Genomic DNA, 14,810 nt, shown 5'->3' on the forward strand with positions numbered 1-14,810 from the left:
AAATAAATATTACATTTAAAGGTCCAACAAACTTAAGTATTTTCCCCTCAGTGTTTCAGTATAGAAGTCCCAAAATGCTTTCTCAGCCATCTACCATTACCCCCAAGCTATTACGTTGCATTTACTAGGGGAAGCAATGATTTTAAAAAATATGTATGTATTACACATACACAGCCTTTCTTTAGAGAGGTCAAAATCTTGGATGTAGCATGTAATGGCTTGGAACCAACCTACCCATCCTCAAAGGCCTGGTCCAACTCTCACTAAAGTATATGGAATGGCTCCTATTGACTTCACTGGGAGTTAAACCAGGGCCCAAAATCAGCAAAGAGGTCAGTTTTTCCATGAGCAACTTCTTATGGTCCAATGCCAGGAGAAGCTTTAGAATCAGGTACAAAGTGAAATGGGACAATTCTCAAGTTTCCTTCTTCTGCTGCTGGCTTCATGGGAGTCCCTTTATGTATGTCTACAACATTTTTAAGGTGACTGCAGATTTCAGTCTAAACTTTAAATAAAATAAAAAAAAGGTAACACAACCCACACCAAAAATTAAAAAATACCTCCACCTGCAGTTTCCCATCAGTGTCAATGATTGCAACTCTGATCTTTCTGCTATGTCTAAATTATCAGTAACACCCTCAGTATTACAAAGATGTTCAACTCATATTGAGGGAAATTTCAAAGCAGTAGTGAAAAATACCTGAAATTACATATTCTGATTGAAATGAATTTTCTGTGGTTATCTAAGGCAACAGAAGAAAAAGTTTGTGTTTGTTTTTTAAATTCCACCCAATCCCCACTAGATGTCTCCCACTACTATGACAGTGGACAGATATTCAATCCCTACCCTTTACAATACTGGGGAAGATGCTACAATTGGCAAGTAGAAGACAACCCATGAGCTCTATTTTTAAAAACAGATAATTAAAGCACCAGTTTAGTATAGGGACTTCTTCCAAAAATAATAAAAATGACATATTTAGAAAACAAAATAAGGAAGACTACAAATTAACTGCATGGTAGTACAGAGCATCAACAACATAAGCAGGAACTTTAGGAACACCAAAACAGCTGTATTACGTTGCTATCACAAGTGACTATTAGTAGGACATACTGCTACAGGAAGCATTTCAAGGTGATGAACACAGTTCTGCAGCATGCCCCTTTAAACCAATTTAAACTGAACCATGGTGAGAATGAACCTCCTACTAGGGCTCAATGAGGGTTTTTAAAAACTGATTTAAGAAGTTGTGGGAGCATAAATCATGTTATTTCCTCTCCCTTCTTAAAAAAGAGTTATGTTTAACTTCAAACATGAGAAGTTTCCTGTTACCCATTCTTGTCTGAGGGAGCCATGCAGAGTGCTCTCCAAATGTAACATGACTGGTTACTCTCCACAACCACCACATTGACCAGGTCATGTCTACGAGGTGAATAACCATCAGGAAGTCTCAGAGAATCCAGAATGAAAAATATACTGTCATCTATTACGCCAATTCTTCCACAAACACTGGAAATACGAACCTGTAACATTTACACAAGTAGTCTTATTGCATGTCACATGCTTAATTTGCTTAGGCAGTAATTTTTAAAACAATCACCACAGAATAATACATGTATCAAATATGTTTATTATTGAAGAAAACTGAATCCCAGGCATTTCACAGTATGTCTATAGATTTAGTATGCAATATTTCTATGGAAGAGGATAAGGTAGTAATCACCATAGTGTTTCCTTAAATTTAAAAGTACCCAAACACAAGCAATTACATGTGCAGGGTAAAAATCATGCTTTAACTGTATGCTATAGTACATTTATGGCTGGCTATTGAACTTCAAGATACCATAGCCATCAAAGAGTTCCCTCACCCTTCCATGGAAGTAATGGAATTGAGAGAACAGTAAAACCTAAAGCTTTTCACCATATTGGTAAACTAACAGTTTTATCTTTTAATTGGACACTGACTTAACACCTGTAAAGACTTATTTGTGAATATACTGGATATGTGACTCAAGAAGGTAACATTTTCACTCACCAAAAAAGACAAGGGTCCTTTTATAACCCAGAGTGCTTGGAAGACTTTTAAAGCAAACATAATAATAAGCACATCCATTGCATGAATGATACTCATTAGTTTTGGATCACGTGTATGCAAGTATAAATGTTTTAGTTATGAGCAGGTCTTTGTACAGACAGTATGATTTGGGTATTTGTTACCTTCTCAACAAGTGGTTGGTAGCTAAAACCACAAAACCCAACCAATAAAAACAACAAAATGCGTCATATGGGAAATTTAACTCCCCCCGCCACCACACACACAAATTTTGTTTTAGAAATAATCCTATATCAACTCATGAGCATTAGAATGAACTAAATTTTCTTTTATCTTTCAAATGAAAACTTGTCCAATACTGAAGCCCCTTCATTTTCAGTTTAAACTAAAAAAATCCTGGGTTTTACAAAAACTATTATTTGTTTTTTCCCCCCCCCCCCGATGTTCATCCTACTTTTGTATTATTCAAATATATATAAAAAATAACTTGTTTTATTAGGAAAAATACAATACATTGCATGAGATATATGTATTATGATAATACATTAGTCTGTGTGTATACGCAAAGCTGCCTGCTGAAGTAGGCTATGTATTAATCTGGAAGATACACACAAGAAACAAATGGGCACACACGCAAGCTCTGAAATGCATGCACATCTGAACATATTGATAAATATTACGCCTACCATGTACACATTTCAAGCTGTTAGCAGATAATGGTTTCAACATTATGTTTTATTTAGAGATTAGAGATGTACTGTTTTCTTAAACTCAAAGGTGACATTGTTTTGAGTTCCGTTTTAGATATACAGCAAACCACACTGAATTCCATTCATCAAAGCATTAACCTACTGAATACTTTTTTCCCCGTCCTTACGTCCACCAAAATAAACCCCGATATTTACCTAGAAAAATTACTAATAGTTTTTGCACTGATTTTCAGTAGTTTTAGTTGTTGTAATAACAAACACCGATAAATTCCCAGAAAAAAATTAAATAAAAATAAAAACTGAAAACAAAGGGCACTACCAACATTATAGTAGATCTAAGATAAGCAGACATTTTTCCTCCCACAGTACAGAGTGAATACTCCCCTGCCAAACGCCCAGAGCAATATGCAAAATACATACTTTGTCCACTCGCTTATATCTCAGTGGCTTTACAGAAACTGCTTCACTGCTCCATGTTGTTGGGTTAATAAAATATTCAGCTTGCACCCAGTCACCTTTACAAGGTTTGAAGCCTATAAAAACAGTGACATTTTTGCAAGTTAAGTTGTCATAAAAAGACAATGCGTAACTTTGTGGAAGCATGTCGTATTTCTGCTATAAGAAGGCACTGTGATTTGACATAATTTAAGGAACTTTAAAATTACCTGCTAAAATGTGCTAAAATGTGTTAAATTTATTACAACACTATATATCGAGTGCTACATGTAACGGGAGATACAGAGAACTTTAGCACTTAACTTTAAGTTTATTTTTTGTGTCCACCAAAAAGCAGGCCCATGAGCTCCTACCCTGTTGCCTGATGGACTGTTGCAACAGGCTGAGACTTCACTGGGAGTGCATCAACTTTTTGACAGGGGAGGAGGGAATTTAATTCATAAACTACACTTGCTAGGATAAACCTTTGTCTTTAATACTTAACACAGTTTAAGGAGTACCATTCTGAAGACACAGAAATGTTGGCCCTAATCTGGCAATAAATTCTGCACAGCCCCCGACATCTGTGCAGAACTCCATTGAAGTCAGTACAGCTACATGGAAGAGCCTAGTGTCTACACAGGTGGCTTTGGATATCCCATCCTGCTTTGTGAAGAAACATTCACAGTTCAAGCTGTCATGTCAGCCAGCAGCATGAAGCCTATGCAGAGCTGACCACACAGAGGATTTTAAAGCTAGTTTATTAAAAAAAAAAAATACTGGATTTTACTAAAAAGAAAAGGAGTACTTGTGGCACCTTAGAGACTAACAAATTTATTAGAGCATAAGCTTTCGTGAGCTACAGCTCACTTCATCGGATGCATTTGGTGGAAAAAACAGAGGAGAGATTTATATACACACACACAGAGAACATGAAACAATGGGTTTATCATACACACTGTAAGGAGAGTGATCACTTAAGATAAGCCATCACCAGCGGGGGGGGGAGGGGGCAGAAGGAAGGAAACCTTTCATGGTGACAAGCAAGGTAGGCTAATTCCAGCAGTTAACAAGAATATCTGAGGAACAGTGGGGGCTGGGGAGAAATACCATGGGGAAATAGTTTTACTTTGTGTAATGACTCATCCATTCCCAGTCTCTATTCAAGCCTAAGTTAATTGTATCCAGTTTGCAAATTAATTCCAATTCAGCAGTCTCTCGTTGGAGTCTGTTTTTGAAGCTTTTTTGCTGAAGGATAGCCACTCTTAGGTCTGTAATCGAATGACCAGAGAGATTGAAGTGTTCTCCAACTGGTTTTTGAATGTTATAAAATTCTTGACATCTGATTTATGTCCATTCATTCTTTTACGTAGAGACTGTCCAGTTTGGCCAATGTACATGGCAGAGGGGCATTGCTGGCACATGATGGCATATATCACATTGGTAGATGCGCAGGTGAACGAGCCTCTGATAGTGTGGCTGATGTGATTAGGCCCTATGATGGTATCCCCTGAATAGATATGTGGACAGAGTTGGCAACGGGCTTTGTTGCAAGGATAGGTTCCTGGGTTAGTGGTTCTGTTGTGTGGTGTGTGGTTGCTGGTGAGTATTTGCTTCAGATTGGGGGGCTGTCTGTAAGCAAGGACTGTTTTTTCCACCAAATGCATCCGATGAAGTGAGCTGTAGCTCACAAAAGCTTATGCTCAAATAAATTTGTTAGTCTCTAAGGTGCCACAAGTACTCCTTTTCTTTTTGCGAATACAGACTAACACGGCTGCTACTCTGAAACCTGAATTTTACTAAGTGTCTGAAATAGGATTTTTTAAAAGTTCATTGCAGTAAACAATGAAGATTAATTAAAAAGTAATTAAATGTTACAATTTGTAAGTTTTCAAATGGCTAGCAACAATGAAAGATCTGCGATCAAACTATGATCCAAAGAAAGCCACAACATTTGCTAATCACTTATAGGGGAAAAAGAAAAGGAGTACCCGTGGCACCTTAGAGACTAACAAATTTATTAGAGCATAAGCTTTCGTGAGCTACAGCTCACTTCACCGGATGCATTTGGTGGAAAAAGCAGAAGAGAGATTTATACACACACACACACACACACACACACACACACACACACACACACACACACACACACACACACACACACACACACACACACACACACACACACACACACACACACACACACACACACAGAGAACATGAAACAATGGGTTTATCATACACACTGTAAGGAGAGTGATCACTTAAGATAAGCCATCACCAGCAGCAGGGGGGGGAAAAGGAGGAAAACCTTTCATGGTGACAAGCAAGGTAGGCTAATTCCAGCAGTTAACAAGAATATCAGAGGAACAGTGGGGGGTGGGGTGGAAGGGAGAAATACCATGGGAAAATAGCTACTAGGCAGCTCTCCAACACCACTTTCTACAAGCCATTACCCTCTGATCCCACTGAGAGTTACCAAAAGAAACTACAGCATTTGCTCAAGAAACTCCCTGAAAAAGCACAAGAACAAATCCGCACAGACACACCCCTGGAGCCCCGACCTGGGGTATTCTATCTGCTACCCAAGATCCATAAACATGGAAATCTTGGACGCCCCATCATCTCAGGCATTGGCACCCTGACAGCAGGATTGTCTGGCTATGTAGACTCCCTCCTCAGGCCCTTCGTTACCAGCACTGCCAGCTATCTTCGAGACACCACTGACTTCCTGAGGAAACTACAGTCCATTGGTGATCTTCCTAAAAACACCATCCTAGCCACTATGGATGTAGAAGCCCTCTACACCAACATTCCACACAAAGATGGGCTACAAGCCGTCAGGAACAGTATCCCCGATACTGTCACGGCTAACCTGGTGGCTGAACTTTGTGACTTTGTCCTGACCCATAACTATTTCACATTTGGTGACAATGTATACCTTCAAATCAGCGGCACTGCGATGGGTACCCGCATGGCCCCACAGCATGCCAACATTTTTATGGCTGACTTAGAACAACGCTTCCTCAGCTCTCGTCCCCTAATGCCCCTACTCTACTTGCGCTACATTGATGACATCTTCATCATCTGGACCCATGGAAAAGAAGCTCTTGAGGAATTCCACCATGATTTCAACAATTTCCATCCCACCATCAACCTCAGCCTGGACCAGTCCACACAAGAGATCCACTTCCTGGACACTACGGTGCTAATAAGCGATGGTCACATAAACACCACCCTATATCGGAAACCTACTGACCGCTATTCCTACCTATATGCCTCTAGTTTTCATCCAGATCATACCACTCGATCCATTGTCTACAGCCAAGCGCTACGATATAACCGCATTTGCTCCAACCCCTCAGACAGAGACAAACACCTGCAAGATCTCTATCATGCATTCCTACAACTACAATACCCACCTGCTGAAGTGAAGAAACAGACTGACAGAGCCAGAAGAGTATCCAGAAGTCACCTACTACAGGACAGGCCCAACAAAGAAAACAACAGAACGCCACTAGCCATCACCTTCAGCCCCCAACTAAAACCTCTCCAACGCATCATCAAGGATCTACAACCTATCCTGAAGGACGACCCATCACTCTCACAGATCTTGGGAGACAGGCCAGTCCTTGCTTACAGACAGCCCCCCAATCTGAAGCAAATACTCACCAGCAACCACACACCACACAACAGAACCACTAACCCAGGAACCTATCCTTGCAACAAAGCCCGTTGCCAGCTCTGTCCACAGATCTATTCAGGGGATACCATCATAGGGCCTAATCACATCAGCCACACTATCAGAGGCTCGTTCACCTGCGCATCTACCAATGTGATATATGCCATCATGTGCCAGCAATGCCCCTCTGCCATGTACATTAGCCAAACTGGACAGTCTCTACGTAAAAGAATGAATGGACACAAATCAGACGTCAAGAATTATAACATTCAAAAACCAGTTGGAGAACACTTCAATCTCTCTGGTCACTCGATCACAGACCTAAGAGTGGCTATACTTCAACAAAAAAGCTTCAAAAACAGACTCCAACGAGAGACTGCTGAATTGGAATTAATTTGCAAACTGGATACAATTAACTTAGGCTTGAATAGAGACTGGGAATGGATGAGTCATTACAAAAAGTAAAACTATTTCCCCATGTTATTTCTCCCTCCCACCCCACCCCCCACTGTTCCTCTGATATTCTTGTTAACTGCTGGAATTAGCCTACCTTGCTTGTCACCATGAAAGGTTTTCCTCCTTTCCCCCCCCTGCTGCTGGTGATGGCTTATCTTAAGTGATCACTCTCCTTACAGTGTGTATGATAAACCCATTGTTTCATGTTCTCTCTCTCTCTGTGTGTGTGTGTGTGTGTGTGTGTGTGTGTGTGTGTGTGTGTGTGTGTGTGTGTGTGTGTGTGTGTGTGTGTAAATCTCTCCTCTGCTTTTTCCACCAAATGCATCCGATGAAGTGAGCTGTAGCTCACGAAAGCTTATGCTCTAATAAGTTTGTTAGTCTCTAAAGTGCCACGGGTACTCCTTTTCTTTTTGCGAATACAGACTAACACGGCTGCTACTCTGAAACTTATAGGGGAGTTGTTTAAAGGTCAAAGCATCATCAAACTCAGGCTATGGCTACACTAGAGAGCTTGAGTACTTGTGGCACCTTAGAGACTAACAAATTTATTAGAGCATAAGCTTTCGTGATGCATCCGATGAAGTGAGCTGTAGCTCACGAAAGCTTATGCTCTAATAAATTTGTTAGTCTCTAAGGTGCCACAAGTACTCCTTTTCTTTTTGCGAATACAGACTAACACGGCTGCTACTCTGAAACTAGAGAGCTTGCTGCTCTGCCACTGTAAGCTCTCTAGTGTAGCCACTCTAAAACAACGCTAGAGCGCTCTCTTGTCAGTTTAATTAATCCAGCCCCGCTCCCCTGTGAGCAGCAGTAGCTATGTTGGCAAGAGAAGCTCTCTCACTGACATAAGCATCAATGTGGACAACGTTAAGTCGACATAAATTATGTCCTTCGGGGCATGGCTATTTCACTCCTACGTGACATAATTTATGTCAATTTAAGCTGTCGTGTAGCCATAGTTTCACATACTTAATACTTTTACTTGTGTTACAGCTTTATCCCTACTCAACAGTAAACTTCAGGAGTCACGGTGATAAAACAAAGATGAACAGACTTTGGATTACAACTTATGTATTGTAAATTTGGCTAAATCTTATCCACAAATTAAAAAAAAAAAAATAATCCTAATTTTTAGATGTACATTATTTTAAAAGTTTACGTTACAGTAGTGAACCAATCTATTTTGTAGATTTAATTTTGTAGACTCTGTAGATTTAATACAATAATTATTAAATCTCACAGCTGCATTCTCTCAGGAAGGGGCCTTTTACAGTAAGTTCCAACCTGTAGCAACCTTTTTTTTTTGGATAAGTGTAAAACCCTGTCTGAAAATAGGGTTTTAAAATGAAATGTGTGGGACACCCGGAGCCAAAGTTAGGAGTCAGTCCTTTTTATATACCAACATGTTTATTTTCAAAGACGTATTAAATTTCACTGATGTCTCTATATTTAAAATGAGTAAGGGTAGGCTACACTAACTGTGAGAAGAAATTACCTCTCACACAAAGCAAGCCTACTTTCAATGAAAGTGACTTAGAGTTCAGTTTACAGCACTCACAAATATGAAAAAAATAGTTGTCTTCATCCCAGTTATTACTTTTACTCTAATAAGGATTATCTGCTATTTGAAATATAAATTCTTGTACTATGCACTAGACACTTAACACACAAGACTTTCAAGACCATTAAAATGGTTATGAACATGATCAAGATTTTTTTTTTTCCAAGTCATACCTTCACAAACCCGGTCCATGGCGAAAGAAGTTGTCTTATTAATATAGCCACCATCTTTAGTAAGAGATGTAATATTGCCAATTAACATTTTAGTTTTTAATTCAGAAGAGTCGTAAGTAGGACTGCTATAGTTTTCCCATTTGTCTGAGACAGCTTCTACCTAAAGAGTGCAAAAATACAATATTCCCATAACTGATATTTCTACTTCACAAATTATTAGGTTAGCAGCAAAGTTAAAAATACACTCAAGATGCCCTGTGTGATGTACCAGATTTCAAGTATTTTAAACTACATTTTATAGCCAACCAAAACCACTATTTTACAGGATTATATACCCGTTTAGTTGTAAAAAACTCATGCCTCCCCCCACCACAAAAGATTAAAAATACTATAAAAAATAAAGGAATCACTAGCAGTAACAATGATATAAAGGTGCTAAGGAACTTCACTGTCACAAACATTTGTTTCAATTAGTTGCACCAGTGCTGATATTTATTATTGTTGTTCATTCATCTGCCTTGTCCATCTCACTTTAAGATCAAGACAGTATCTTACAGGGTCTCCTGGCAAGTTGGGAGAGAATTTGTTTTCAAACACTTACTAATTCTGTGCAAAAAATGACTGGAGCTAGAGCATTTCCCATTCTGTGAATCAGCAAACGCAAGAATTCTTACCATTTGTCATCAGTTTATACACTATAAAAAAAATTTAAAAGGGACATTCAAGTGACAATTGGTAATTTTAAATTAATGGGGTTTTTTACCTCCGTGCTTTTAAAATGTACTCTTTAATTTTATTAAGCAGGTAAACATCTCCAGGCTGGTGTTTGCAAAATGTCAGCCCGAGAAGGGTCATTTAAACACAACCAGTCTTCTGCTATGCTAGAAGAAAGAAGCAGATACTATAGGCTTCTTAGTTGCCTGACCCATGGAAGCAGTAATGATTCCTTAATTACTTGGGAAGCTTAGGGTAGAGTTAGGAATCACTGGCCTGAGATAATAACAGGTTTCAAAGTAGCAGTCGTGTTAGTCTGTATTCGCAAAAAGAAAAGGAGTACTTGTGGCACCTTAGAGACTAAAATTTATTTGAGCATAAGCTTTCGTGAGCTACAGCTCACTTCATCGGATGCATTTGCCACCAAATGCACCCAATGAAGTGAGCTGTAGCTCACGAAAGCTTATGCTCAAATAAATTTGTTAGTCTCTAAGGTGCCACAAGTACTCCTTTTCTTTTTTACTGGCCTGAGAGAAACTCTCCCTACAAGGGCTAAGCAGCAGCTGCAGCTTTAAGAACCATGCCCTTGCTTCCAAGGAGTCACTGTTGTCACTAGACCAAAGTCCCCACTACACACGTCACCGATATATCAGGAGAGTTCCTTTATCCCTCAAGAATTTCCCTCTCTCCTCAAGGAGGTCTCCAGCACTCATAAGCCCCCTTCTCACCTCAAGAGTAATAGTTACTGATGTCACTGGCCAAAAGCCCCTTGTATCTCCAAGCAGCAGTTGGTGCTAGACTCTCACAATAAACCATATCTGGGTATGCATGAGGAAACTGCACAGTGTAAGAGAAATTGGTCAGGGCATACAAAAGGACTAGATAGGGGAAAAATACTCAAGCAGGTATTGTGGAAGTAAAGAAATATGGGATTACTGTAAGGAAAGCAAAGTGAAATATATTTTAGTATTAAACAGTGATATAATAAAAACTCACATATGTAATAAATATCCCATTACGTAGTTTTCTTTTAAAATGAATAAAAGGGAACACAGGTACACTTTCATCATGTTCAAGCACTGCTGTGTTATCACCAATCTGGGGCACAGGAACTAACAGGATCTGTAAACAAACTTTATTGTTTTACCTAGAAATGAGCACGTAAAGAAGGGTTGTAACACTGGAGAAAGCATGCAGGTTTGAAGACAAAAAAATAAAAATAAAAATCAGTTTTCATTTTCAGAAAGGTTATAGAATCATAACCATCTAAAAAGCTATTTACATAAAAATAATTTGACTTGACAGTGTCCCTTTAAAAGGCTGATCGTGGCTTAGGCCTTAATCTTTCAGCAACTGCACATCCCAGGAGGTGTAGTGTACAGAGACAACAAGCTCAAGGACCCAGCAGAAGAGTTAAGTGCATCTCAGTTATATATTAACCGTTATTCATAGGTTACAAAGCTTTTAACGGCTTGTTTATCAGAAGTCTTGCTTCTAACTTCTGCACTGAACAGATACAAGTTTTTCCCTAAAGAATAATTACTACAGTGAGGCAGTGAAATTTAACTTAAGTAGATTTTAATTTTTTAAATAGATTTTTAAACCAAGCAAAGAAACACGATCAGTTTACATACTAAGAACAACAAGTCCAGATCTTGTTTTATAAATAAATAACACCTGTAGATACTCAACTAACTCACATATCCTTGTTTCACAATAGACAACTCTTGCAGCTAGCAAGTTTCCTCACTTCTTCCCCGCAATTACTTACAGGACATACTAAACCCTCAGCACTGCAGCATGGAGGGAAGAAGATTGTAGCAATGTGTTTGAACAGTGCTATCCAAGCTGTGATCTATACACCACTGGTAGTCTGTTAAGCACCAGATACTCTGGACCTTCTTTACAAGCCTCCAGACTCTTCTTCAGAAAGTAGCAAACAAAAAACACCCACAAACCACCACACAGACCAAGGAGGAGGAGCCATGTTAGCTGTCTCTACTGGGGTTGTGTGCTACTCAAAGAGAGGAAATAAGCGCCACACTCTGAGCATGGACCCTCTGGTAATGCTAGAGCTGCTAAAAGCAGCATGAGAGGGATATCCAAGGGAGAAGAGGACAAGGTGACCAGCCAGCATGTGCAGGGAATCAAACAGCAGGAAAACAAACTGAGCAGAGTAGGAAGAGGAGAAAAAGAATGCACGGGGAGATGAAACAAAAATTGTACTAAGGCAGCAATATAGTATTTATTGAACTAATGAGAGGTACAAATACAGAAAAGATGGTATTTTCAAAAGCACTTCAGTGTTAGTCAACTCTACAACTGGAATAATGGCCATTGACTTAAATGGGAGAAGAGTTTGGCCAATGCCATGTACTTTTCAAAATATCATCCTTAATATTTACCAAATATGACATTTTCAGGCAAGCAACTGCTGTAGTTACTATAGGGATACTATACAATCATAAATAGTATTTCTCTCATGGACCACCACCTTGTATTAAGATGTCATACACACTATGAAAAATAGTTTGGGAATTAGAAAGCGAGTCTGAACATACTATGAGGGTTAAAGAAGGTTAAATGGCATGATCTCGGAACACAGTCTGTAATCAAACGGTAGTTTGGGAAGTCCGTAAGAGTCACAGAAAAAGGTCATCCCAAGCTTCAAGGGGGGATTCACTACCACAGTGCAGTGCACCCTCCACAAAACAACTCAGACTACAACTGGAAATCCATCCTAAGTTACTGCCGGCAACTGATCAAAATGTCCTGCTAGTGCTGCAGAGTAGGGTGGGGTTGCATATGAAAGAAAGATATTCAGAGGCAGGTCCCCTGTATGAACCACCTAAGATTTAGGTGATTTGGACCTAGTTCTCCTGTGGACCCTTAGCACATTCATCAGGCTTGTTGTGTATTGCTCTAAACCCTGCCTCAAAACAACAGAAATCAAATATTATGAATTGTGGTTCCTAGTAAAATGTCAGCATTTTCTCAACAGATATTACTCCATTATTGCCTATTTCAAAATATATGCAAATCAATGTAGTGCCTACTTTCCCTAATTTCTTTACAATCAGCCCACTCACTTGCACACACATATATGTAGCTTTTTCTCTTTAAGGCTGGAAAGGAATAGAGAGAGAGATTGTAGTTTATATTTTTAAACGTTGGGATGCACTGTGAAGGATACATGGCTGATCTGCAATAACTGATGAACACAGTGTATGTGAACTGGTTACTGAGATACTATAGGTACTCAGTAACTGGTTACTGGAATGTTTACTGTGTGTACATATGCGTTTAAATTAATAGTTGTTAAGAAACTAGGAGGAAGGCAGCACAATGGCCCTGGATAAGTAACCTGGTGAACATTTCAAGGGGGTTAAGAAACAATGTGTGGACTATTAAGCTGTGAAAGCACTACTTACCGGTGCCAGCCGAATTACAAGATTTTTTTTTTTTTTTAAAACCAAGACTTGGAACCAGGGCTTTGGAGTGGAGCCTGGAACTGGAGCACAGAGCAGCTCCAGAGCAGTGGAGCGGCAGGTTTTTTGCCTGGAGCTGGAGCACAGCTCCAAAGCCCTGCTTGGAACAGATCAAAAGGACACTAAACCCTTAAAAAAAAAATACTTTTGCAGGGTGGGAGTGTTGTCAATGAGCTGTTAACAGAAGAACAAAACAGGTTGGCATGGAAAGACCCAGACAGGCCCGATGAAGGAGGTCTAAAGCAGTCAGGCCTTCCAAAGCTCTAGGGCAGGGATTCTCAATCTTTTCCTCTCTGAGGCCCACCTCAACATGCCATAAAAACTCCAAAGGGGGAAGGGGGGCTTGGGCCTAGACATATTTTGACTTCTATTTGGGGAGGGGGGGCAGGGGCCAGCAGGGCTCGAGCCACCTCCTCAGCGGGGTCCAGGGAGGGAATGCCACCTCCACCCCCGACTCACCTCATCAGGCCACCCAGCCTGTCTGGGTTGGGGGAGGGTGCAACCAAAAATTAGAACTCAAAGGTGGGGGGCTTAGCTCAAAAAGTCTGAACACAGCTTAGGGTGCAGGGAGGGGATAGCTAGGGGCTGTGTGCAGACAAGGGATAGCTCAAGGTACAGCTGGGGTTGTGTGCATACAAGGGGTAGCTGTGGGTGCAGGGTGGCCAGGGCCGTGTGCGGGCAAGAGGGTAGCTAAGGACACAGGGAGAGGGGTACCTGGGGCTGTGTTCACCCATGGGGGTAGCTCAGGGTGCAGAGAGTGCATAACCTCAGGGTGCAGGGAGAGGGATATTAGGGGCTGTGTGCTAGGAGTGCTCCCCTGCGGTCCTGGTCTGTGGTCCCCACAGAGTCAGGTCTCCCATCCAGGCGGCTCTTACCAGCTGCCTCTGTGGGAGCAAAGGGGGCTGGGAACTGAGGAGCAGCTTCAACCCGGGGCACCAGCAGGAGACGAGGGAATGCTTCCATTGCTTTCTCCATGGCACCAGCCAGAGCAGCAGCTGCCCTGCACTGCCGCCGACCCGGCCAGGGAGAAGAGATGGGGGAGGGGAGATGTGGAGCTGCCCCGGGACTGCCATGCTCTTGCGCTGCAGTTTGGGGAGGAGGGGAAAAGCCCTCCACGTCCCCAAATGTGCCCATGGGCTCAGGGCTTCTGCCCCACAAGGAACACCAGGGCTCGGGGCTTCAGCCCTGTGCCTTCCGGCTTCAGCCTCATGGTGGGCGCCGCGGATCGGGGCTTCAGCCAAACGCCTCCCAGCTTCATCCTCGCAGGGGGCACTGGGGCTCAGGCTCTGGGTTTCAGCTGCGGGGCCCTGTGGCCCCCTTGAAAGGGCTCATGGACCCCAGAGGCTATGGTTCCCTTGTTGAGAACCACTGCTCTAGGGAATAGTACGCCTTAGGAAAAATAGTTGAGTATAGACCAGGGGTTCTTAAACTTCATTGTACTGCAACCCCCTTCTGACAACAAAAATTACTATATGACCTCAGAAGGGGGGACCGAAGCCTGAGGCCACCTGAGCCCCATTGCCCTGGGCAGGGGGGC

General features: G+C 41.3%; 1 protein-coding gene across 7 annotated transcripts in view; it reads right to left on the reverse strand.

The window, feature by feature from the left end:
- Window positions 1-14,810, reverse strand: part of MOV10L1 (Mov10 like RISC complex RNA helicase 1) — an 84,157-nt gene that overhangs the window by 63,216 nt on the left and 6,131 nt on the right. For 5 of the 7 annotated variants that reach the window (XM_038414930.2, XM_043496119.1, XM_043496112.1 and 2 more), the window contains 3 exons: window positions 9,072-9,231; window positions 3,185-3,297; window positions 1,334-1,524 (listed from right to left, as the gene is read on the reverse strand). In XM_038414930.2, the coding sequence (XP_038270858.1) occupies window positions 1,334-1,524; window positions 3,185-3,297; window positions 9,072-9,231 (464 nt within the window). Of the gene's footprint in view, window positions 1-1,333; window positions 1,525-3,184; window positions 3,298-9,071; window positions 9,232-10,513; window positions 11,727-14,810 lie in introns of those variants that run through there. The other 2 variants (XM_043496129.1, XM_038414998.2) reach the window with 2 other exon arrangements.

This window comes from Dermochelys coriacea, chromosome 1 (assembly GCF_009764565.3).
Source record: "Dermochelys coriacea isolate rDerCor1 chromosome 1, rDerCor1.pri.v4, whole genome shotgun sequence".
Classification (NCBI taxonomy): domain Eukaryota; kingdom Metazoa; phylum Chordata; order Testudines; family Dermochelyidae; genus Dermochelys; species Dermochelys coriacea.